General features: G+C 46.5%; 1 protein-coding gene across 2 annotated transcripts in view; it reads left to right on the forward strand.

Moving 5' to 3' along the window:
* The first annotated feature begins 1560 nt into the window (after positions 1-1560).
* LOC142590561 (short-chain dehydrogenase/reductase family 9C member 7-like) overlaps positions 1561-26807 on the forward strand; it is a 47936-nt gene continuing 22689 nt past the window's right edge. The window contains exon 1 of one of the 2 annotated variants that reach the window (XM_075702809.1): positions 1561-2335. In XM_075702809.1, coding sequence (XP_075558924.1) covers positions 2134-2335 — 202 coding nt within the window. In that variant the 5' untranslated portion in view covers positions 1561-2133. The remainder of the gene's footprint in view (positions 2336-26807) is intronic. The other variant, XM_075702810.1, reaches the window with a different exon arrangement.

A 26807-nucleotide genomic window follows, 5' to 3' on the forward strand; every position in this document is an offset into this window, starting at 1 on the left:
TAGAAGTGGTGTATACTGCTGGGAAGTCGTGTATATCAACGTAACTGTTGTAGAAGTTGTAGTGCAGAAGTCGTTTGTGACATACTTGTTGCACCGCAACTGGTGTGTTGTCATAACTGGATTCTTATGTACTACGCTTTTGCGGTTGTGGATCCGCGCATGAAAAAGCCGCAGTGGGCTGATGCGCGCTCCTTCAGGTGGCACTGTAGCGTTGCCTTTGAGAGCTGCATTGTCGTCTAAGAAATGAGCTCTTTAAATAAATTTTCGCGAATGAAGACGTCGTAAAAATATATTGGAGACGATCGCCATAAGTATACAAGCAGGGAGAACGACGGCGAACAAACCAAAGCACCGCAGAAAGCACCCGGACACCGCCCGAACTATAAGTCACTGTACCCGAACTGTAGCAGACGACAGGCGCGAGTCGGTGCCCTGACGTTACGCGAGCGGCGCTCGCAGCGCCCTTGTAGTTCGCTCTCGGGACTAATATCTACATACAGGTGCGCGCATCACTACGTACAGTGCTCAGCAACTGGAACGCAGTACTCGGACCGCATAGCGGCGTGGTGTTTTCCACGCAGCCACTGAGCGCTGGCCGATGGCTGAAAAATTCAGTCACACTCGCTCTCGTGTGATATAAGAATACATCAACCTCGTGTACCCAGAGGCCAACCGGTGGAGCGAAAGAAAGGTGCCGTCAGCTATGCGCTGCTAGTACCGCGTTTCAATCGCTGAGCACTGTACCTGTGCTTTGAGGGAACATCGAAGAAGTGTATGGTGCCGTGACCTCGCAGACAGCGTTGAAGAAACGTTCGCGATGTCGTCGTACGAAGGTGTCGCACCACCACGCGCGGCAATACGCACTATGAATGCGTCTGACGCCTGCCCAAAGCTGAGCGAAGGGCACTGTGCAAGTTTTCGCCAAGCTCCGGTGCGAAAACCTTCCGCAAAATGGAACTACAGCGATAAAGCATATCGCCGGCGTCATCACGGTCGCAACGTTTGGTCAATCCAGACTGCTGTCTTTATTGCCTTGAGCCGCTCACGACCTAAACGAAAGTTCACGTCTGGCTTCCGCAGGCATCGCCTAAATTATATTACACGTCAGCGATCAAAAATATAACGCGCGAGCTGTAAGGCTTATATTTCGCTTAAAAGCGCTACAAACAAATAGGCTTAAACTTGCCTCTAGGTAGAGGCGCCTCTGTACACTCTTAAGCAAAATTACACCCTGTTGCCACACAACGATAATCGTCATCTGTCCTCTCCGCATTTCTTTTCTTTAACGCTGCGAGCCCAGTACTTCCCAATAACGAACGGCATGCGCGTTATCAACATGACATAGCATTCCCGACAGGAAAGTAGCGCGCACGGCGTTTTCAAGAACGGAAACGCAAGCAATGCAGACGACGATTATCGTTGTGTGGCAGAGATACACCTCAAAGGGTGTAACTTTGCCTAAGAGTGTAGTTCGGAGGTGCTGGCGTTTCATGGCGTGGCCGCGAAACCCGACTTTTGTTCCCCCGCTGCCACGCGTTGCTGCTCGTCCGCATTTGACTCGTCGTAACGAAAGTCCTCGCGCCGCCCCGTTCGTGCCCCAGACGGACGCCGCCGCGCCGTCGAACAGTCTGGACATTCACCCTTTCTTGCGCACGGCTAGGAAGGGTAACCGCGCTTTCCCCCTTCTCCTCTCTCTCTCCCCTTCCGCGCGAGCCGCGTCGCTGAGCGTTAGCCGGACCGAGCAGCAGGCAGAGTTCAGATTACCCAGCCTGTGCTGCGTGATAGCTCCCGTCTCCATGACCTAGCCGGTCGGCACGGCGGCGAAGAGGAGGAAGGCGCAGCAGCCACGGACGGCAACGGCCGCTGCATCGGCGGCGGCCAGGAACGGAAACCCCCCTCCCGCCCCCCATTCTTTTCTTCCGGGTGGAGCGACCGGTCGGTCCCTCGGCGATAGCCGGCGAGAGAGTTGCGAAGGGGGAGTCCCCCCCCACAACAGCAATAGACGTGCAGAGGGGGCCACGCAGGTGCCTCATACACGCGTAGTGCATCGGAATCGGCGAGCGTCCACTCGGGTGCAGCCAAGTGCAGCAACAGGTGTATTCCGTGACTGAGCGCTCAGGGTTAAACGCCGCGATGCTGGGCCTGGTGTATCCGTCGGTGTGCGCGTCGCTGGCGCTGGTCTCCTGGCTGATCGCGCCGGGGCTCTGGACGCTGGCCCAGACGGCCGGCGCGCTGTGGTTGCTGTCGGTGGTCGGGCGCCGGATCACCGAAGAACTCTACGCGCTGATCGGAGGAAAGCACGTGGACCCCAAGGGAAAGGCCGTCCTTATTACCGGTACGTGCGCGTGACTCACGCCGAGTTTTCCGCCTTTTCTAAACTTGCTTGCACTATTGAGGCGGCGAGTGGCTGCAGTTTCCAGAAGGCTCTTGCGATGCCAGTATAGCCGAAACGAAATTATCGGACGGTACCGCCTAAATGATTCCACACTTATAGTAAGACGAATGAAACTTGACTATATTAAGACACCAGAACGTGCTTCCTTAGCCTGAAGAATTCGAGGGACTCGTTTGTCGCACTAACGGCAAGGTTTTAATTTGCTTTCAGTTTAAGCGAGCACTTGATCTTCTTTCAAACGAATTTCTGGCTCTAGATATATGTCAGAGCGTGGTTCGGTTGCGTATCTTCAAGCGTTAACACGCAACTTATCTTTGATATGGCGGCAAGGCGCACTTATGGCCTTGAAGTCGGCTGCTGTTCGGGGCATGTCCAGATGTAAAAACAAACAAAAAAAACCACATGAGACAGAAATAATTTCGAGATATGTGCACTTTTGTGCAAAGGGAACACTCGAGTGTAGAGCAAGTGCTCATATTACCCCCTGGCAAGTGTGGAAACGCCCGGCTTTGCAGCAGACGATTTGTGGCTGGTAGCGATGGCACCTTCTTGCATCATTGTGCGCTACATTCGCATAGGTTTAGCCAGCGCTTGCAGCCGAAATGTTATTAAAGCGACAGGCGCAGATTAGCCTGTTGCATTTAACATGTACGCTTCGGTCTACGGTTAGCAAGAAAGACCCTGAGAGAAAATGTGTTCGGCATGTGCATACACTGAAGGCGTAGGCAGAAAAGATCCCTTCAATTCCATTTCTCTGGAACTTACGGCACCGAATCAGTCATAGATATCTTGCATTGTTGCCATCGTAGCCGCCATCTTATGGTACCAGCAAGTCGAGAAACTGCGTAAGCAAAGAATAAATAACGCAACGCCAAGACAGCACGAAAGTCGCGTCTTCTTTAGTGGGACCACACAAGCGATAAGGACAGTTGATTTCTAACATGACATCGCTGAAAAAAGAAACACAGGAAATGACACAAGCTATTTATGGTCTTGAAAGCAGACGCTGATGGCTTGGCCGAAATCTTCCCAATGCAGAACTAGAGCTGTGGGATAGTGTATGGTATTGCTTTAGCGTTAAACAAAGCCGGAGCAGCGGCCAGATGGACGATGCTAAATCAACTTTAGAAATCACCCAGAGGCTTAGGATCTGGAAGAGATAGCTTGAGTTATCGTTCTTCTGCGGCCACACTGGCTGAAGTTGTGTTCCGGGGTGGCAGATGAGTCACGCCTTCGAGCGCAGATGTTTACGAGCTGATCGAACGAACTTTGCTTCAACGGCATCTTGCACGCCGCTGTCGCCTGGTTATTTGTCGAATATTAAAGCGAAGCCTTATTCGCCTACCGTCCCCGATTCGGCATGGCTACTTCTGCAGCCGTGTGCCACTGAGCGTGTCCATCTTGTTCCATTCTCCACAGTGGATATGTGCCACAAGAGGTGCGGCATCCTTAGTTAGATTTGTGTGGCACTTTTCCTCGTGCACACCTGCCATCACCGTTGTTCCACCGACAAGCCTGACGCATTGCCTTCGCGACGAAGGGAGGCGGCATCACGGAGAGAGGCGTCGTGACGGCCGTTTCTACACCTCGCTGAAGAAGTAATCTGTCAACAACACGCCGCCGTGCTTGAGGGCAAGCCAGTTAACCCTAATGAATTTTACAGAAAATTATCCGGCTCTCTCTGTTCTCTTGTACGTCCGATGATTACAGGTATAACATACACGTAGATATGCACGGCGATCGGAGAAAAGTCTACAGATAACACGCAGTAGGGGCGGAGGTGGGGATGAAGGAACTCGGCGAAACCGCTTATGCAATGTTGTTCTTTCGTCACACGGCACCGCTGCATTTGTTGCGATGTAGCTGTATTCGCTGAGCAGCAAATGGAAGCTTTCAGCTACGATGGCAAGTGGGCTCGAATCGTGGGAGTAAGTTGCTTCGTTTTGCTGCGGTATGTGGAAACCAACACGATTTGCCAAGGCAGGGCTGCCGTGAGTTCCGTCTTGAAAGCTTGTTTTCTTCATCCGCCTGTCACTGCTTACCTTGAAGTGCTACAGTTGCAACAGGTATGTTGCGTTGAAAGCAAGCGAAAGGCAAAACACACACCTACGTACATACAGGGCGTTTTGTAGCAAGGAGATAACGCAAGCTGCTCGCAGAGTCGGACTGGACTCGGAGACGTGACGAAAGACGGGTTGCAGCCAGTTTCGGTTGCAAGTAGCCTGCCAAGGGGAACTAATTGTTCGCGTAACTCTCATATGAACTCCGCTATTCAAAATTTGATGGTTGGGATAAGTTTAGTGTCGAGGATGGGCCCCGGAGTACTAATTCTGTCTAGGCAGCTATTGTTAATTAGGAAGTTAATTACCGTAATTTCGATCATTACGCTGGTAAGTGCGGCAATTGCCTTGTGTCTAGAGGCTTGGAATGCGTAGAATCGAATGGTAAACATGACGTCAGCGTGATGTACATTTTTCTAAATTTAAAAATTTGGTGCCGCTAGAAACAAAGCTCCCTCTATATATATATTATATACAGACAATAATGAAAGTAAAAAGATAAGAGATAACGACGTACTGGAAATTGGCCATCCAAGCTAATAAGTATAAAGGTGCCGCAAGGAGTGTTCACAAGCAGAGTTCACTACTATTGGAGGTGCTGCTTTCTTTCACATATATGTATATATGCTTCCACGCAGTTCTTTTTGGGTTATTTTGGGTGACATTCGTTGTAATTCGCCGCACTTTTAAGCCACGACCAGAACGCACGAAAGCGCAGTCCCGAGTCGCTGCACTGCGCGCAACGACCGACCTGCGCGCCCGCCTCGGCATCGCGGCCTCGCGAAGCGCGCCGCGCGTTTGATACGCTCCGCGGCGGCTCCGGCCTTGAACGCTGCACAACACGAGGAAAAAAGACGCGCCAGAGGAGGCTGGGCGCGTGCCGCACTTTCTCCGCGGCCGCGTGACGACGATACCGTGTGGGAGGTCGGCTGGAATCGTTGATTGGCGAGTGGCCCTTTAGCGTCGGGGAGTAGGGGGGGGCGTTCGGCGCCGAGCCGTGTCAAGTGCACACTGCCGCGTGGCGTTGCTTTTCGTTCTGTTCTCCACGGAAGGTTCGCCCGGCGGCTCGAAGAAGGTGTAGGTGCATGCACGCCCGGCTGGTAGAGAGAGAGAGATTCTTATTTGTGGGAGGCGCGCGTCGAGGGTGTAGGGCTTGCCCGTCGCGGTAGCTCCGTGGACGGAGTTCTGCTGTTCGCCGAGTGCGAAGTCGCGGGTTCGATTACCGGCCGCGGAGGCCCCATTTCGGTGGGGGTGAAATGCAACGAAAATGTAACTTCGCGCGTTGAGGTGGACGTTAAGGAACCGCGAGCGTTAAAAGAAAATCAATCCGGGACCCTCCACTGCACCCCGTTCCTTATGACCCACTCAGCAGCTCAAGGCAACCTTTCCATGAAAATAAGGCGGGTATCTTTACTAGTACAAACGTGAATAATGCCTACCGTTCGCCATAAAGACGCGTAAATCGGCAAAAGAGAAATGAAATAAGGTATATCTGACAGGTACGCCTGCGAGATGCACCTCTCATTTGCTGGACAAACAAGGAACCACATCAAATGCACTCGCGCAGGAAAGAAACGCAGGGAAAACACTGCCAAAAACAAGTAAACGAGCGAAAGTCTAAAATAAAGATTCCTAGTAGCGTTTTTTGAAATAAGTCTGGAAGAATTTTAGAGAAATATATATTTGTTGGAGCAATCACAGTTCTTTTACGGTTAAGTTTCTTAATTTTCGCTTTTCCTTCCTGTTTGGCTCTTGCCTCGGCTCTCCCCATTAGCTGATCGCGTAATTTCTGAACTCCTTGCGACTCTTGTTTCCAGTTGCCAATTTGCACGACACGAGATCGCGGGGTCGAATCCCGGCCATGGCGGCCGCACTTCGATGGGGGCGAAATGCGAAAACACCCGTGTACTTAGATTTAGGTGCACGTTAAAGAACCCCAGGTGGTCGAAATTTCCGGAGTCCTCCACTACGGCCTGCCTCATAATCAGAAAGTGGTTTTGGCACGTAAAACCCCATAATTTAATTTAATTTGCACGAAAAGGGCTATACAATTAGGGAAAAGCCAGACGAGGTAACGGGTGACCGTCATGTTGCTTATGGGTTTAACGGTTATTGGAAGGTCTGATGACGGGCGCTGATTCGCATTAATTTAATTTCCACCTTATCTAAACCATATCACAGGTTCCGAGGATCGGCCAGCGCCGCGGTGAGCCATCACTCGAGGAAGTAATGAGGAAAAGTTAAACGCAGCTGGCGCTTTCTCCGGGCGCAACTTCTTCCAAGAGCATAAAGACCAGCTTAATGCGAACTGAATCCCTTTCCTGGTCCCTGGATGAGTCTAAACAAAGAAGGTTCAACTAACGAAGGAGCATCGATGCGCTTTACCTCTGCAATAGATGGTGACAACTCAACGCCTCTCTAATTAATCGCGCGGGCACCAAATCGATCAGAAAACTGGCCTTCACACCCCAGGAGAAGGCGATAACTATCACCATCCGAAAGCAGTGAAAGAGGCAGCAAAATGTTGACCGCCGAGTAGCTGTCAAGTATCAAGCGTGATTTGGCAGCCCTTGGGGAATGTGTGTGGTGGCGTGGGGTCAGGGGGTGGCCCCCCCCCCCCCCTCTGGGCACGTGCCTGGCTCGTGCCGTGATTTCGTCCATTGTTCTCGACTACTCCAGTGCTTCAAATTGTTAGTCGTAGTAATGGACAAACGTTTAATGCGTGGTTTCTGTTAACTCATGAGAACGCATGCAAATTCATGCACATATACTGGAAACTCAACAACGTATTAAGTTTTACCGAGATATGAATTTGGCATATTTGGAACCTCACTATTGTCTTCAGTGAAAATGAAAGTTCAACGAAAGCATCTTGCAGTGTGACCAACCGTTTTACCGCGTGTTCGCGGGTTGGTTTTCACGCGAAATGTAAAGAAACGTTGCTATTGCTACATCACACCAGGTGTTTCAGCCTGCGTGAAAACATTCGTAATATTACTATAGTCTGTTATCATTTATTCGTTATTATGTCTCCGTTATTTGTGTGATCGAGTGAAACATGGCCATGCGCAAGCGGCAAGAATCTGTATCGCTTTCCTTCGTATTACTCAGAGTATTGTCACCGCAACCAAAGCAATCATGGTGGCGCAGCTTTAATTTCTTCCAACTTCCAGTATCACGGTAGGCTTGACTTGGCGCTTAACGTTTTTAAATGTGAATCCGTTTCGATTGAACTGCATGAATCATGAATTTCCCAAGATAAATATAACTTAGCTGCGGCTTACATTTATAGGTCACGCTCACCTTCTCTTAATGGTTTGTTTGGCTTTGGGCGAAACATTTCATTAGCTATCATTAGAACAAGAAAATTAATCAGCCCTTCCACTCTGTGAAGGACGAGCAGCAAAGCTGTGTCGTGTGTTACCTCCATCGACGCATCTATGCATATGTAGGTATTACGCACAAAGCGTGTCAGGCCCATACCAGAGCTCCGTGGAAACTGCCGATAAGGTCGCCTAGGTGACTATGACGTAACCACAGCACACAACGCCCACTGGTGGTAGCAGTGTGTATAGGACGCAGGTGGCCGTTAAACCGAGCCTCGACGCGAGCGACGATATGCATCGAGTCAACGGAGTGCACGAAACAAAACACGTCTGTTTGTAATTTCCTATGTGGCATACTTCCTAGTTCATTAGCTGAATGAAACGTAGAAGGACTAGATTTTTATTCTAGCGGACAAGCATGCGGCTGTACGTGTCCCTCCCGTAGAAGCCCATGTATTGACAGAAGACGGGAATTCTGTAACGTTCACAACTTGACTGTGAACTAACTAATTATGACTACTAAATGGATCTCGGCGTAATGATAGAGTCGTCTTAGCGGCATATTTCAGCGTGATTTTTTCCAAGATACCCATATTAAATTGAGAGCCACAGAGCATTCGCGGGAAACTGCAGAACATTTTCACGCGTCGATGGACGGACATCGACCACCGCCGGAGGGTAGCTACATACAACTTCGCTGTAAACGTGGTCTTTATATTAGGAGACATAAAGACTAATCTTTTATGACAGTCCACCACGTCTGTCAATGATTATGTTACAGGCATCAACGTATATGGTTATGAATATACCTGTTAATTGTTCCAATGCGTTGAACTTCAGACGCATAAGGTACTATTATTGACCACAGATGATCTAATACTATTACTCCTCCTAATGCTGGTGTTATTGAAGCACCTATAGACCACTTTTTCGTAGGCGCCACCATATTGTGAACGCAGTGGCGCCGCCTATGAGCAGCGCCATACTGGCTTGGGTGAAAGCGGTCTTTTGCATGGCTGGTATACGCAAGGCGGTAGGTTCTGGCGTTTGTTTTCGCCGTCGTGCGGTCTGTTTAGTACGACGTGCGTCTTCTACGTGGTAAACGGTTCTGTGAGACGTGCTGAAGGGGTTTAAGGCGTCATGGCCGAAATTTCTGCTGGCGTTGAGGTGGACGGAACACGCAGCACAATGTGTGCGCGCATATTTGAGCCTACGATCAGCCTCGGAGATCGATTGTGTATTTCTGAATGTTCCAGTCTATAATGTGACCTTATTGCAGTATTATCCTCTATTTCTAAGCTGCGGTTTAGGAGCCATGAAATATACTCGACGATCGTAACACCGTGGGTACCGTTCTGCTAAGATAGGATCGAGCTGTGATGTTATACTTTGACAAGCGTTCAAACTGTTCGCTGCAGGTTACATTGCGTGACTACTTGGTTTGATGGATGAGGTTTCCGCCCCTGAATAAAATAGTTTTGGCAAGTAATAGTAGCATAACTTACAGTCTGAATTAAGCTTCTCCAGCAAAGGTAATGTTTACGAACTGCGCGAGCGTCGTAAGCAGTGGTAGGTGCTGGATTAGAGATATCTTTGTTCTATATACCGCATGGTCCAAGCATACGGCATCAGCGGTTATATATTCATAAGCGTTGTGCGGCGTGACTATGCGAGGTCGTATTGCGGCGTGAGCCCGTTTTTTCTTGCTTTTTTGAGAAAGAGGATGATAACCGAATTTCTTTTTTCGGTTGTGTTCGTTCGGTTCTCTGCGACGCACTCACACGTATTACGGAAATTTTGTCCTCAAAAATAGCCATCACATTCTTTTTATGGAATCGCTCATATATTGTGGCTGTATACAGTCCAAAAAGGCAATGCCGAAGCGCACAGACTACATATGTATCGTGCTGGTTCACCAACCGCAGTGATCGCTGTCTTGAGCAGCACCATAGGCCTCGTGCAGGAAGGCTAGCGTATAGGCATATGAACGGTACTGGTGCATCACAAATATTTGATAGCGCCTGCCGCTTAGATGTATCGTGGTTGCCTTAGGTTGGCCGTGCACGAGCATGCACTCTTATGCTTTGTTTTACTCCCTACGCCAAGCGATCAGATAGTGAGCAGATTTACCATTTCATGCTGCTAATACGGAGAGACCGGTTTTCTTTGTTGCATTAAAAGCGATATAAGCAAAATAGTTCACGACACATACACACACCGCGACTGATAATGTGCGTACACCGCGGCTGATTAAGCGCGTCACACTTTTGCTCCCCCAAGAGATATTTCCGCCTATTGTAGTTATCCATGCACCGAAAGGCTGCCCTGACGACCTTATATATACGGACATGGCGTAAATTTCACAAAGTACGATCTAAAACATCTCGAAATCGTTCCGCAGCACGCGGCAGCAATACTTTCAAGCAGCGCCGCGCCGGATCGCCCAAGCCAGAGAGGAGGAAAGGCTCTCCGCGCGCCCTATCCTCCTCGCCCGATGACAAGGTCTATAACTGACCACTATCCTGTGTTCACTCAATTAAGTATTCTGTCTGAAACTAAAAACAGCCGTTTAACAGCAACCTATAGAACTCATTATTCATAGATGTAATCAGCTGCACAGGCTGGACACCAGTAACAGCAGCATTAAATCCGAAACTTGCTTATCAGAAGTTCTCGAGCATTATAACTAACGACCTCACTACAAGCACTAAATTAGTTGCAGTAGGCATAAGTTTTCGACTTCATACAACACGTGGATAACCACTAGCCTATTGAACTGTCTGCAAAAGATAGGAAATCTTTATAAAAAATACGAAGACACAGCCATTCCGCATTGATTTACCTAATGGCTATAAGACATATTCTAACATATTAGGGAGACTTCACAAGGATACTAAAGATACTTATTGCGAGAACAAGATTAAAAGCGCAGGCAACAATCTGAAATAGCAGTGCAATGTGATCAATGCTTTTCCTGCAGGAGTACGTCTAATACCCTCATAGCCAAGATTTATTCACGAGATCGCGCCTACGATAGCCAATATGGCATTAGAAATGTATTCAATAGTTCATTTTCGCTACACGAAGCCGACTATTTTAAACCTGTCGATTCCTCGTGACCTCGTTGACTTCACACCTTTCTTTATTCTCTCTCACCCGAAGAAATGCACATTGTCATCCAGAGTGAATTTCTTCAAATAAACACCAAACGCTACAACAAGATTATAACGTGCGGCGATTTCAATCTGCCCACAATAAACTGGGAACAACTGAGCTCACTACCGCCTTGCTTACAGTCTGAAATGATGCTTGAAACTGCGTACTGCTTTAATCTCACACAGCTTGTGCAGATACCGACACGTGTCACTTCCAGTTCCAGCACCACACTTGACCTTGCTTTTGTTTCTCAAGCCATTCTTGAAAAGGGCCCTTCCGTGGAAGTTTTACCCGGAATATCCGATCACAAGATTATTCTCTTAAAATGTAACTTTGCGTTAGCACGATCGCGCGGACCTATGAAAGAATTCTTAGATTTCATTAACGCCGAAGACGAAAGCATTCTCGACTACTTAGAACAAGATTTTGACACCTTTTCCCAAAAACAAAGACAAGGTTTCCTAGGCGTCAATGAGATGTGGCTGCACTTTAAGAGCGCCGTGCACGAATGCATCAAAAAGTACGTTCCTAAAAAGCGGAAGAAGGTCAACCGAAAAAACCCGTGGATTACTCGTAATATCCTGCACTTAAAGCGTCGATTAAAACGTTTATCATGCTATCGGTCAAGCCACTCTGTTCTGGCGTCCCTCCGAGCAGATCTTAGATCCGAATTAAAATTAAGTAAATACCATTTCTTTAATGTCAGAATGCACAACTTTTTAAAAAACAACCCAAGGAAGTTTTGGATGCATATATCGAAGCGGAACAGTCTCGTAGACAAGATAAAACTGAATGATGTCGAAGTTACCGACACTCAGCGCCTTGCGGAAGCTTTTAACACGTTTTTTTCGTCAGTATTTTTACGTGAACCCACCCAGAAAGATGATACTCGTGGCGTTGGTCTCAAGCTTTCAGATCTTGTCATATCTGAGGAAGGCATATTTTCGTCACTGCTAAACTTAGATCCAAAAAAATCTGCAGGTCCTGACGACATACCTAACGCTTTTCTTAATCGGTACGCTGAATGGTCCGCGAAATACCTGTTCATAATATTTAACGTAAGTTTAAACGAAGGGGATCTGCCTAACGACTGGAAAGTCGCCAAAGTAGTCCCAGTCCACAAAAAGGGAGACAAGCTTAATGTAGAAAATTACAGACCTATCTCCCTACTCTGCACCGCTTCTAAAGTTATGGAACACTTTATTTCTAAGCATTTAAGTTCCTTTTTAGAAAATAATGACTTCTTTAGTGAGAGTCAGCATGGATTCAGGCGTGGCTTTTCTACCACTACGCAGTTACTTCATATGACCAACGAAATACTGGCAATCTTGGATCAAGGTGGGCAGGTAGACATTCTTTTTTTAGACTTCGAGAAAGCCTTCGATCGGGTTTCACACAAAAAAATGATGATACAGCTAAACAGCATCATACGCAACGAACAAATTTTGCGTTGGCTTGATTCGTACTTGACGCATCGAAAACAATTTGTCAGCATAGGTGCTTCGAATTCATCGCTCGCCTCTGTACTTTCGGGCGTTCCACAGGGCTCGGTTTTAGGGCCACTTCTTTTTCTTATCTACCTAAATGACCTGGCTTGCAAATTTTCCGTGCGGTGCCGCTTTTTTGCGGACGATTGTATTGTTTACTCGAGCATACAATATGTGGATGACCAATCTAGCTTAACTGACTATCTAATAGCAATACACGACTGGTGTATCCAGTGGCATATGACCCTAAACATCTCGAAATGCGCGCACATGGTTATTACACGTAAAAAAAATCCGCTAATTTGCACTTACACGGTAAATAATATGGACATTAAACAGGTAGAGGAATTAACATATCTTGGAATTACAATTGATTCCAAGATGAGCTATACCGCTCACGTTAGGTATGTTTCTGCGGCAGCAATGAAAAAGTTATGGTTATTAAAGCACCGTTTAAAAAACTGCACTAGTGCTACCAAATTAACCGCATATAAGGCAATTATTAGGCCAACACTCGAGTATGCCGATATAGTCTGGGACCCTCACACAAAGGCTGGTGTAGACATTATCGAAAGAGTACAAAAAAAAGCTTTTAGATTTATCTACAATGCTTACAATTGGCGCATTTCAGTCACCTCTTTAAGGTTGCGATCTGCGCTCCAGACACTAGAAACTCGTCACAAAATGCACCGTCTACAAGCAATGTATAACATAGTTAACAACCACACTAAAATGAGATTTGACAACTACATGCAATTTAACAAATCGCGACTGACCAGAGGTAAGCACAATCAAACAGTATTGTTGCCGCGTGCTAGAACAAACGCATATGTTTATTCCTTCCTGCCCAAGACAATTCGCGAATGGAACACTCTTCCGCAAAGCGTGGTCAACTCAGCCACTCCAGATTCCTTCTTATCTGCAGTACAGACGTGCTTGTAATGTCATGCATTCACTGTACCCTTGCTTGTTACGTATTCTGATGACTCATTTATTACGCCTTTCCTATTGGCAGCAATGTGACGGCATCATCGTATTTCCTTTGTGTATTTGCATGTGTTTACTTTGCCTATTAGGCTGTTTTTTTTTTACTTTATTTATTTATTTTTTTTTATCCCCTTGAGGAAAAAGTTTGAAATCACGTGATGTTTGTACCACTCCTGCCTGGGCTTCCAAATGGAAGCCGGCAGTATTCTGAAATAAATAAAATAATAAATAAATAAATAACATGAAAGACACTATTGCTGGATAGGAGGGCTTTCGCTCCATTTACGTGAAATTAGTCGCCCATTTAATCTACGACACGTTTTCACGCATCAACATAATAACTGAAACAAGCATCGTCCCGGCAGCATTAAAAAAAAAAAAGCAGCGCTAATTGCTGTTTTTACGCAATGTGACAAATGCCTCAGCTCGAACCATCGTCTCATCGTCATGCTTTCTTTCTTCAGCAAATTTCTTGAAAAAGTTATTGTTACTCGTTTGACTATAACTATTTGACGAATTTAACACTCTTGGTCCACGTCAATTTGTTTTTCCGCCAGGCATTTCTACTGTGCTCGCAATACTATTTTTAACAGACGACATCAAATCTGCAATAGATGCTGGTAGTTTTGTTGCTGCGTTATTCATTGTCCTTTCAAAGCCATTCTATTCCATTGTTCACTGCATATTGTTTCGGAAGTTAGAATCGATTGGAACTGGGTCCAGCTTTAAGCTTGTTCCGCACTTACATGATCGAGAACAATCTGTATACAAATCTGGTACTTGCGCACAGCCTCAAATAACTAATATTGGTGTGCCGCGAGGCTCTATTCTTGGTCCTCTCAATCTATATCAATAACATTCCCTTATGTTGAAGCTCATCTAATTGTATACTCTATGCTGACAACGCTATCATACTAAGTGAAGGTACATGTATAGACTTACTGTTATGCAAAATTAACAAAGACGCCGCCAATGTATTGAGCAGGTGCCGTAGTAATGGACTAAGTATTAACACTAACAAGTCTAACTTTATCTTTTCCTCGCACAATAGGTACCTTTCTGGAACTCCATCTTTCCATATTGGTAGTAACATAACATTCAATTCTGACAATACTACCTTCCTGCTAGTAAAATTAGGCATCTAAAATTTACTACGCATATAAACTCATTATTGAAGAAGTCGGAATGCGGCTTAAGAATTATATTAAAGGCTAGGTCATACTTTGATATTAAAAACCCTGCTATCAGTTTATTGCGTAATTATTCAGTCAATTGAATTACTGTATCTGTACATCGCGTAACACTGACCCCACACAGTTGTCCCCATTGCAGCTCATTCAAAATCAGGCTATGCGGATCGTGCCAGTTAGCAGTCCTGCAGCCAATGCTTCACTGTTGCTTCACGTGGCGCGGTGGGTTAGTGGCTATGTTGTTGCGCTGCTGAGCACGAGGTCACATTTCGATGGGGGCCAAATGCAAGAACGTGTGAGAGTACAACGAGAGTGAGAGTGAGAGTGCAAGAAGAGAGTCAGTGCAAGTGCAAGAAGGTGTGAGAGTACAACACCGCACATTGTCTTGCAAGTTATTCAAATATTTAGAGAGCGTGCTTAACCGAGTTGGTTCACGGCCTAGTTGGCACACTTCTTGAAAACTCGGTTTGTGCGGCGCAAATGGACGGGACACAAAGGAGCAGCGCATACTGGCATGCACGTTTGCGAGAACACAAACGAACACGAACCTAAAGCGAGATAACAAATTCTTATCTAGGCTTCCTGAGAAATAAACGTTTTCGTGTGTGTGTGTGTGTAAAGAATATAGATTATTGAGCGTAAGTTACCTGCCCCGTGCGCTGGCTCATAAACTGGTGGTATGTGCGCAAGCAAAGGAAGAAAAATCGCGGCTTTTTCTTACTTACAGCAGAATAATTCGGAACAATCCCCGTGGGCATTGATCTCTCTCTGCTGTTATACCTGCTGTGCCAACAGACACGAATATTCGACTATATCGAGTATTGAACTCGCGAATTGAATGCAGTAGCGAAGACTGCTCGACTCGTATTCGAAATTTCCAATGCTCGCACGGACGTAGTATCGATAAATGCGCAGAATATGGCTACGTTTCATTTGGCTGTGCGGATACAAAGTCTGCCGTTTCCAAGTTGAAAAAGAAACGGGGCGCAGGCCCTTTCTTTGTTAACGAGGAAAGGTCAACGGCAACCGAACCCGGCTGATGTCCGAATGCGTTGAACACGAGCTGCTGCGAAGGACAACTTTAGTTGCGTTTCAGCGAAGGCACGGTTTCGCTTCTCTCTTAACGCACACCCAACATACGAGTTCCTCGGCAGTCCCAGCACTCGATGTACAGTCGTCCGCGAAATTTTACGGAACACGAAATCTGAGAAAGAAGCTGTCTATCTGCGCAGCCTCACAACGCAGCGTTGTATTCGCATTTACGGCCTCTGCCAGTATACGCGAACAACATTGTGATGTGCGATTTTACTGACTACTGTTACGGGCTGCTCGTAAATTGAATGTTTTCTGAGACCCGTGGTCCGTAAGCTTTTTTGCTTGACTCTACATTTTGCCGCCCTTCGTTATTGGCCATCAAACAGCAGCTGGGTCATCATGGTGTGTCCGCCACTCGGAGTGACGGACGATGTAGCAATAAACCACGAATAATAATCCCCATTTTATCCCGACGGCTAACCGGCGCCATTGTTGCCTGGACACTGCGCGGTTGACAGAAATGAGGCGCTGCGGAGACCGGTTACCCGGACCGGCGAAGCGACGGCTGTCGCAACGACCTTCTTGTCTGTTAACTTACGGCAGCGACTCGAGACACAGCGCCTTGCCGCAAACATAAACGCAAGGTATACAGCGCCTATACCGTAGGCGTTTCACAAACGTATCTCTCGTCCGAGGTCGCGCACGGTTGCCACAAACGAGCTGTCGCGCGCAAGTTGGTAAACACATAAAAAGCAGTGTCGTGGCAGTGGCCATGATGGAAGGGGACGAGTTGCTCGTTGCGAGCGTGTTTCCATTTATTCGGTTTACCTCTGCGCTCAAGCACAGTGCGTGCGGCGGCGCTTGCGTGTCACGTAGGCGGTGCGCTCTCTAGCTTTTGTTTATGTCGTTGTTGTTCATGTTGCAACGTAAGTGTGAAACTATAAAGCCTTTTTTTTTTTTTTAGGGGGGTGGGTGGAGATAGGGGGGGGGGGCAGAGAGGAGTTACGGCTGGGGATCGCGTGTCGGAATGTAGGAAAACTTCGCCACCGAAGCGAAAGAAAAGGACCATTCGCCGCTGCGCAAACCGATGGCGTGTGTGCGGAGACATGCCCCGAATAGCTCTGCTGGCCCACTTTCTTCGTCTGTGCATTCGTGTTTCGTACCTGGGCCCCGAGCGCTCGTAATGTTCCACAGCGTGCGACGACGTCTCGGGGAATCGCGCCACACTTGCCTGAAAAATTTTGTCTTCCTGCGAGCTATTCGCGCTGTCGCATTCTTTAGTGTTGCCGCCGGAGTCCCGAACCCCGAAGCAGTATACGTTGCCTCATCCTCTGCGGACGCTGTGTAGCTCCAGGAATGCCGTGCGCTCAGCTAAAGCGAGGCGTGTGCGTACGCGAGTGCAGGCGCAGAAACATTGGGATTGGCAAAGGGTGGGACGCCCAGCAACCATCTCGTGGCAGTACTCTATAGGTTTAGTTTCCGGAGGAGCGCATCCACGAGAATTTTAAGAATAATAAGAATAATAATAATAAAAAAAAGGCGGAGACAGGCGACCAAGCGGCGTTGTTGAACCGCCGGGGTCTTCTTTTTTTTTTTTTCATGCCTCATTGTCTCGTCGTTCGATATTTACCTAGCGCAATCTTACTGGATAGCAAGCAAAACACCTGGAAAGAATGCGTCACCGTTTATGCTACTTGAGCAAAACTGTAGAACACGTCCCGGTACTGCGAATGCCATGGGTACGAGGTCGTATCCATTTCGCTTATCCTGTCCAAGGCCGACAGTTCTCTTCCTCTTTTCTTTCTTCTGTTCCACCGAGGTCCGCCATTGTCTTCGTATCCCGACGGCGCTGCCACAAATCGAAGATGCGTAGCAATTTCCTCGTGGAAGGCCGCACTCTGCGTCTCCATTCAAGAGTGTGTACCGTCACCGGAGTGTAATCACGTCCTGGCCTGAAGTACAGCGCCACTAAGACTTATCTGAAACAAAGAAATGTATTGCGGATGTACCGACATCCAACGAATGCTTCAATCAAAATTTATGGAGCCAGTGTCGCAGCACATAGGGGAATATTTACCGAGTATGGTGGAGCCCGTAAGGTGGAGTAAGGTCTAAGAAAGCAAAGCCAACGTCATCCACCAGAATGTAACAGGAACCACCGAAGGAAACCGACCCGGAAAGATCTTGGTTTCAGGTTCGAGTCCCGGAGCAGGCCAAATTTTTCTTCTATTGCGAAGCTTCCTTTCTGGGAAGCCCGTATGGGTTTCCTTTGTAGCTTCGTGTAACACTCGGGTGAACGACAATATTCCCTTCCATGAATATCGACTATTCTTATTTATTATCTTGTATGGAACTCAATCTTATTGGGTGTTCGGCATGAGTATATTTTTGCATGTATATTTACCCACTTCAGTGGATCGTATGCCTGAAACGGGCGAAGTTCTGATGGTTGGTTCAGTATACATTGTGGCTGTGAACATCTTAGAAAAGGAAGAGGAGCACGCACACGTAGCAGAGTGCTTTCGTGTAGGTTTCACTGCGAACGTAGCAAGAAATAGCTTTAACAATCAACATGTGAAAGCAAGCGCTCATGTTTCGCGTCCTCCTGCTCGCGTAAACACTCGCTCAATATTTCGCGCGCAAACACTCGAACGATTTGATCACAATTGCGTGATTCAGCAAGATTTCTAGTGTTCCAGGCCTAATTGGCCTAATGTTCGTTTATAATGCGATGTGGATTGCGCCTTGACGTCATCGAAGATGCCGTTATACTGTGCAGTCATGGCTCGAAGAAAGCCTCTGTGTTATCTCGATCACCTTATCTACAACATCGCTATGGAAGCCACAAACAAAACTACAATATGGCATGCGTGACGACATGGAGACGCTATCTATTCGTCGCTTTTGATGGTTTTGCCCCTGTTGTAAATATAGTATTTTGACTCCGTCGTCGAGTGTTGTTTTTTAATTATGTCGTCTCTATTTTGTCTCCGTCATTTCGCAAAAAGCGTCTGCCTTTTGACAACAGCCAGAATTCCGGCGCGTTTTTGTCTGATTGCTGACTCGTTGCTTGGCATTCCTCCACAAAGATTTCTGCACTTGTATCGTATAAAGCTCCCTCTCATTTCTTGTCGTTCCAATGGAGCATCGTGCTGTGGGTCCGGTGTGCTGACATTCTCCTCGCGAGCAGTTTCCATTTTAGAGACAGATAACCTAAGCTCCCCTTGCGGGGACACATCCCGAAAACTTAATTCAGACAACATACATTCGTTCACTAGCTGGCAGAGCTTCCATTCAGCGCTCGACCTTGGCTTCTTATTTTCTCTCACAGTGCCTGCTTTTTCCTTAGTGGTGTCGCCGGCTAGTAATTCTCGTCTCGAAATACATGTGGCTTTTGCCTTTGTGCATTGCAAGCTAATGGTTTCCTGTGCCTGTTTTCCTTATAAGCGGATTAAGAAGAGGAAGTCATGTGCGGTGCCAATTTGCCGACGTGCATAGTTTAACGCATTATTCTGCGGAGATCAGGCGATGGTTGTGCGAAAAACGCGAATATAGACGGAGAAGATTTCCAAGACTACTCATTTTGTTCGGGGTCTCAGTTTGAGCTCCTGCTGTGGGCGGAACGTATTACCTTGATTTGAATCCGTACATCGAATGTAGTCCGCGTAGTTTTCGTTGGTGCAGAGGAGCCGAGAAGCATCGCGTCAACGTAGCAAAGCGAGGAAGTCCAGAGTCTGACTGTGTCGATCAGTAATCACAGGGTCGACGTACGCGATTGAGAAACAGTGGGCCTGGGAGGAAGGGTGGCAAGTTTAATCCCACTGTGGAAGTTGCAGAAGGGCCTGGTGCTCAGCGTGGTTCGTGTGCAGAGCTGGGTGTGCACTTACGTATAGGGCAAAGCGCGATTGTTCGCAGGTCTGCGAAGGTGATGCGTACACGGTGTTTTGTCGGGACTTCACAAACTTGCTCAAGTGCCTAAAGTTAACCGTTCAGCTTCCTTTTGTCGACAATCTGGCTGATTTTTGTTTGTAAGAACATGTTTTCATTGGTTATCTGCTTTGGCTAATACTTTTATTCGCTATCACGCCATGCTTTTGTAGCCTGTACGTTAGTGGCGTCCTAGCGGGTTCTGTGAGGGCGGCCGCTGTTTTCCTTAAGAGTAGACCGGCACGCCTGGATCGCTGTGCTCGGCTGGCAATCAATTGTGCGATCGTTACTTAATTTCAAGGCCGCGCGTGAGAGTGCAACTGTTAGTGTTTCTTTTTCCGATGATCTTTTAGTGCAATCGTATAATGTTAAAGAATCTCCGAGCATTTTGCACGGCTTTCTGACTCTCATAATTTAGTCAGTACTAACAGGAATTATGCGGATGCACTACGCGTGCATGTACTTAAAGAATCACTCGTGCTCTTGTAAAAAAAAAAAAAAAAGCCTTTTCCTCTTTGCATTGACACTGACAGTACTGCAGCGTTAAGAGGAAGCTTTAGCTCGGGCCCAACTCCGACGCGGCCTATCCAAATACATGTAAAACGCAAAAACGTTTTTATGAGATAACCCCTGGACCGATTTTGATGAAAGTTTTTGCATATGAAAGAGAAAGTTAAATTCTAGTGACTGTTGGAAGCGGAATATTGATTTAGGGCTTGAATTTTCTTAAAACGATTTTCAAATATTTGACCGTTTGAAAAAAAATAGAAGCACGAAGTTTATAAATTCATAGCTCTGCATCAAGAACTGATATCGCGGTTCTGTAAACGGCATCCATTAGATCATTCAAAGCGGACAAATTCGATATGTCATTTTACATCTTACGTGAATTTGTTACGTTGGTTACAACGGTTTTGCAAAAGTTGTATTTCCCTTTGATTAAATTTTTTATATTCATGTGTAATATATCAATATTGTCCGCTTTAGATGTACTATTAGATGCAATTCACAGAATTGTATTATCATTTTTAGTGGTTGAGTGACAGAGTTGTAAACTTGATAGTATCGTTTTTTCAAAATTTTCAATTTTTGACAATTTTTAATAAAAAATTGACAACCTAACTCAAAAATTCGAAACCAAATGTCACTAGATATTAAGTTTGTCTTTTAAATGCAACAAACCTCGTCAAATTTGGTGCAGTGGTTGCCGAGAAAAACGAATTCTCCTTTTACATGTATTTAGATAGGAGCACTCGAGCTAAAGCTTCCTCTTAACAGAGGCTCCTAGGATCTGAAGTACGCAGCAGCTGACGCTTCCGGACCACAGCTTCGTACTTTTCGTAGTTTCGTACCAGTTATCGTGCACCAAGCCACAAGACAAAATTAAATGTGGCAGAAACCGTTTGGGCACGTCTGTCAACGCTCATCCAATTAGCGTTCAAACAGCGTAGCGACACACACTGTATTGCGATGGCCGAAATGCGTCTTGTGCGTGGCCTGTACAGCAGATGGGCTCCGTTCTCGCGATTTCCTTCACTGAGGATCGACCCATGCCCAGTGGCACGTATGCGATGACCCGAGTTGGTTAGGAAAAAAAAAAAGAAAGCGATAACAACCGGTCATACATAAATATCGGAAAGAGCGTCAAGGGTTCTGAGAACGCTGGTACATTAAAAACCAAAACATTCTATGCGGGTGAAGCCAACTGGATTTTGTTACCAGCAAAATGAAGAAGTCCCCAGAATTTTGTATTGTGCGTAATTAATTAGTTTGGAATAATTCACACATTTTAGCTATTGCAATTTGTTACAGTTACTGAAAATATGTCAACCCCGTGTGCACGTTGAAGAAGCCCAGCTAGTCCGAATTTCTGGAGTCTCCCAGTGCGGCCTGCCTCGTAATCAGATCGTGGTTTTGGCTCTTAAAACCCCATAAATTAACCTAAATATGTCAACATTCTCTGTTAGAAATATGCGTGTGCGAATGTTCAAAATTTTGAATACCAATCTTGTAGTCCTTGGTATTTCATTCTTATTCGATGCGAGGATTTACTATTCGAAGTTGTCAAGTATTAATTTCTTTCGCGTAGTTCAGGAATGGAAACAGTCATTGAAGACTCGAGGTAGAGAGAATGATGGCCCTTAGGGGACAGCTACGGATGATTTCGCTGCAAGAAAGCTGCGGCTATTGCACACGAGACATTGCACGGGGCACATACCTGTTGTTCAATATTTTCCATTTATTCTATAACAATGGCCCGCTTTTTACACGCTATAGACGGATTTGTTGAGATGTATTATTCGAGTAGTCTCACCATGTCTGCATCCAATCTAAAACAATGTGTGATACTATGTAGTACCGCACTTTTCTTATTTAGTGAACACAGCACGGCATGTGAATCTGTTAACGCGCTGTTTTCTTTCACTTCCGTGTTGCCACAGTTTATACGAAGCAGCTGTTTATCATTTACAAGTTCCTCAGTCATTCGGACGCCTACTTGTAAATGCCATTACATGCAAGTGTCGGTGTGTATAAGGCAGATTTCTTTTATTGAACCTACTCCGCACAAACTTCGTATTTTATCACGACGAACTGGTGGGCTAGTTGGTTACGTAAGTCTATTTGATCGCAGCGCACAAAACATTGACAGGGACCTACAGCGCTTTGTGCTGTCTACTCTGTCGGTCCCTGTAAATTTTGGTGCCATGTGGTCAAAACATTCGTATGTTATGTTGCTCCAGAAATGGTAAAAGATTCGATTCGGTAATCGGGGGTCCTTTTTTGATATTCTTATTCGAGCTGATTAAGAAGCTTCGCTAATGGATCACCCTTAGTCAGAGGGCATTCGGAAATATAAATTTCTATTCTTTGGAGCATGCTATCACTCGTGTGACTCGTTTCCAAACGAAGGTCCGCGAATTATAACAAATCTGATTCCGCCCCCCCTCCCCCGTCCTCACTTTTATGCCGCTGCAGTGCTGCTCTCAAACAAGAATTGATTCTGTCCGCGTAACGCATATTGTTTCCTACAAAAATTGCCACAGGGAACTGTGGCGCTGAAATCGTTCCGAGCTTAGTGCCCGTGGCATCATGCGTAGTTGCGGCTTTGTTTCCACCTCTTGTCCAATTTTCTGTAGTTTTCAGGCTATATTCACTAAACAAAATTCAAGTCAGAGCAAACCGAATCGCCGCGTACTCATCAACCTATACAGCATCTACCACGGCACTGCCGCGCTCAGTGTTACGATGCGCCAGATGACTCCGACCATGTTACACCGGCATTTGTGAGCTGCCAATTCCGACGTTACTCGCGCGCTATAACGAAAAAGATAGGCTATGCCATAGTGGTTGGAGTACTCGGCTTGAAAAACACAATATTCGCGGCTGTCTCTCAGGTCGCGGATACGTTTGAAAGCGAAGGTTCCTTGGCAAGCTCTCCCGGACTTTTCTAACTGTGGCTGCTGCTGTCTCACCGAATGGCTCGCACTTAGAAAGCAAGTTGAACTGCGTGCCTGACGGTGGGATTGAAGCTCGGTCTTCCTGCACGGCAGCCCGATTCTCCATTGAGTGTAGGCCGCAATCGCGTGTACACTTCTATCGTGCCAACGCCAACTTGTTCTTTGAGATGAACGCCGCGTGTGTCACAGTGCATAGCGCGGTTACGCGAGAACGCGTGCTCGCGCGCGCCACCTTGCTTTGTGCCAAAGGCGCGGGAATGAAGTGGGCAAATTTATAGCGTTTCATTATAAGCTCTTCACGGAAGCTTCGCCTCACGTGTATTCCAGGATGTGCGTTGAATGTGCATAATTTTTAGAGCGAGCATGACTTCCTCATTTTCTAGTTCGTATAAGCTATGTTCGCTCCAAGTGAAAGAACAGGAAAAAAAGTATGTTTTGGCATGTAGGTAAGATTTTATTCCTGGCGCGACGCCACGAAGGTGTAACCTATACTGCGCCAACTGGCGCCTTTATATATGCACTACCCCGCGTAATTTAGCTTTGCGATAGCCGATTAAGCCAGGTGATCAGCATAATTAACTGGGCCCGTGTTCTCGGGGAAGTTGACGGCCGCCCTGTTCTTCAGTGCCCCGTCTGGGCGCTTTTGAAGAGCTACGTTCCTTTTTTAGGTTGTGGAGTTATCTGTCCGGTTTCTTTAGCGTGCATCGATTCGTGTAATTCACAAGCTCTCCGAAACTCGACGTTCTGGTGCTGGTCCGTCATTTCCTAATTTAATGTGTGGGTAGAGTTGGGCAACTTCGATAGACTGAATATTGATCTTCAAGGAGGAGCCATTTCCATTGAAATGAAGGGGATTTGTAAATTATGCGCTTAAACAGTAACAACAAAAGTAAAACGCATTCTTATTGTGGTTTACACAGCGCCCATGTGAAAACAGCCAAATATTAAAAGGAAGTGCAAATGACTATAGTGGACAGCGGCTGTCCTGTGCATTTACTCTTCTGTTGTGCCCGCTTTTATGTGAGCGCCGCAGAAGCGCTAAGGCGAATGCTTGAAAACTTGCTCTGCTTTCGATCCTGATGAAGTAAAGGAATTGAAGTGGTGAAACAAATAAAATAAACAGAACCTGCTATTTAACATCCTAAATTTGTGGCGTTAGCTAAAGATGGCGTCGCACTGGATAGGTCGTGATTAATTTTGATCCCCTACACATTGCGTTTTAATTCAGCCTGCCGCAAAGCCCACTTAACGAGCCCGCCTTCAATCTGCGCCATGCTGCTGCATTCAGTCCCGCATTCAGCTCTGAGCAGCAGAAGGCCACACAACCACTGAGTTGACCTAAAATATAAATCATGGGGTTTTACGTGCCGAAACCACGATCTGATCATGAGGCACGCCGCAGCAGGGGACTCCGAATTAATTTCGACTACCTGGCCGCGGTTCTTTAACGTGCACCTAAATCTAAGTACAGGGGCGTTTTTGCATTTCGTCCCCATCGAAATGTGGCCGCCGTTGCCGGGATTTGCACGCGCGATCCAACACCAAAGCCAAAAATAAGCACTGAGTCACCGCTGCGCATAAGAGTGAAGAGCCGGGCAAGCAATTGATGTCGTAAGGATCGACTGTGCAGTGGCACTAATGCAAAGACGCGCGTCAGCGAAGCGAGAGTTGCGTGTCGTAATTCATTTCGCCTGTGCTCCCCGGGAAAAACATCGGTTCAGTTTCGGAATTATACGGCGACACGCGTCTATTTTTCCTTGTAACTGAAGGTTGTATGTTCTCGTTCGTGTGGGCATGGTCCGAAGCCTCCTATTTCATTTTCGTTTTGTCTTATCTCGTTGTTGGTACGCAAAAGCGCTCGCCCCCAACGAAGAACGCGAATTCCGCGCAATGGTATTGTTGAAGAACAAGTAGTAGAAGAATAATAAGAACGTTTATTGCACTTAAAGGTGTACAAATTAACTGTGACAGCATGTGGATCCATAGCCGATATGGCCCATCACACAGTTGAGGACCAATTACGAAAAGGCTGTGTAAGCAAAACATCAATTAGCACTTAATTGTAACCTCTCCTCACGTGAAAAAAAAAAACAATTACGGCAGAACTCATCTCACGTTGAATGTTGATGGTAAGGCGAATAGCAATCGAGCAATGTAGTGCCAGACCGTACTTCGAAATTCAAGATAATGTCATACACGTAGTGGTAATTCTGATAATTTTCTTGCTTCGTTTATATTCGGCGTACTCCGATATCGTCCCACATTGCTGTGGCACTCGCTTGTCAAGGTCGCCCATGAGCATGGAGGAATGTGAACGACTGTACAACGCCGAAGCAGCGACGATGAAACGGCGAAGAAGAAATGACGTCGATGGAACGACAAAGGCGTATAGCGTCGGTGGCAGGATAACAATGAGATGACGTTGCTCAAGTGATCACAGTGATAGGACGACAGCCTGACGAAGATGGCGTGATCGGGACGGCATGAAGAGAGTAGAATGACAAAGCTGGAATGGTGACGACGCCACTACCACGACGGCCTTTCGACCCCAAACATTCAAGCATGGCACAAGCTACTCGTACTAGACAACTTGTATCACTGGGTCGTAGTAGAGGGCCTGACGACGGCGCACGGCGAGAGTAAAATCACGAAGCTAAAATGATGACACTAAAACGACGACGACGTCATTACGACCACGAGCCTATACCTAGTGGCCCAAGCTGGCAGACAACTTGGTCCACTGGGTCGGCATATCAGAGTATATAGATAGATATCCAACATGAAGAAGGGGATGGACAGATGGAGTAGCCACTGCGGTACAAAGGTTCAGAGGGGATAAGGTGGCCCAGAAGGCCTTCATGAATCACCTTATCCCTGTTTATAACATTCAGACAATGGATTGATTGATTGATTGATCGATCGATCGGCTAAAGTAGACAAAAATGATATTCCCATTAAAAGAGAAGCAAGGATACGGCCGTCTAAGATGACCTGAATGGGGTCTTTAACGTAGCCTCATTAAGAGGAAGCTTTAGCTCGGGCCCAACTCCGACGCGGCCTATTCAAATACATGTAAAACGCAAAAACGTTTTTATGAGATAACCCCTCGACCGATTTTGATGAAATTTGTTGCATTTGAAAGAGAAAGTTCTAGTGACTGTTGGAAGCGGAATTTCGATTTAGGGCTTCAGTTTTCTTAAAACGATTTTCAAATATTTGACCGTTTGAAAAAAATAGAAGCACGAAGTTTACAAGTTGATAGCTATGCATCAAGAACTGATATCGCGGTTCTGTAAACGGCATCCATTAAATCATTCAAAGCGGACAAATTCAATATGTCATCTTACATCTTACGTGAATTTGTTACGTTGGTTACAACGGTTTTACAAAAGTTGTATTTCCCTATGATTAAATTTTTTTATATTCATGTGTAACATATCAATTTTGTCCGCTATGGATAAAGAGCGATCTTTATATATCTCCTGTTCTTCGAGTTGCTAATCATGCGTCCACCGGCAGGGGTGCTTCCACGCGGTATCCGCAGATTTTGGTCGATTCGCTACCTGAACGCAGGGAATGTAACTTTCAAGGTCAGTTCTCGTCAAGGAGCGTTTCATCACGGAACTGCTTGAATGGGGCATCATTTCATGCTGAGTACATTAACCGCACAATGACCTTTGTTCAACGCCGGCAGGCATAACAAGTAAGGAACGGGGATGTCTTTGAAGCTCACTATTTATGAACACGCGTTACTAGGTTGACGTAGCGAGCACCACATCAGGGAGA

This window comes from Dermacentor variabilis, chromosome 8 (assembly GCF_050947875.1).
Source record: "Dermacentor variabilis isolate Ectoservices chromosome 8, ASM5094787v1, whole genome shotgun sequence".
Lineage (NCBI taxonomy): Eukaryota > Metazoa > Arthropoda > Arachnida > Ixodida > Ixodidae > Dermacentor > Dermacentor variabilis.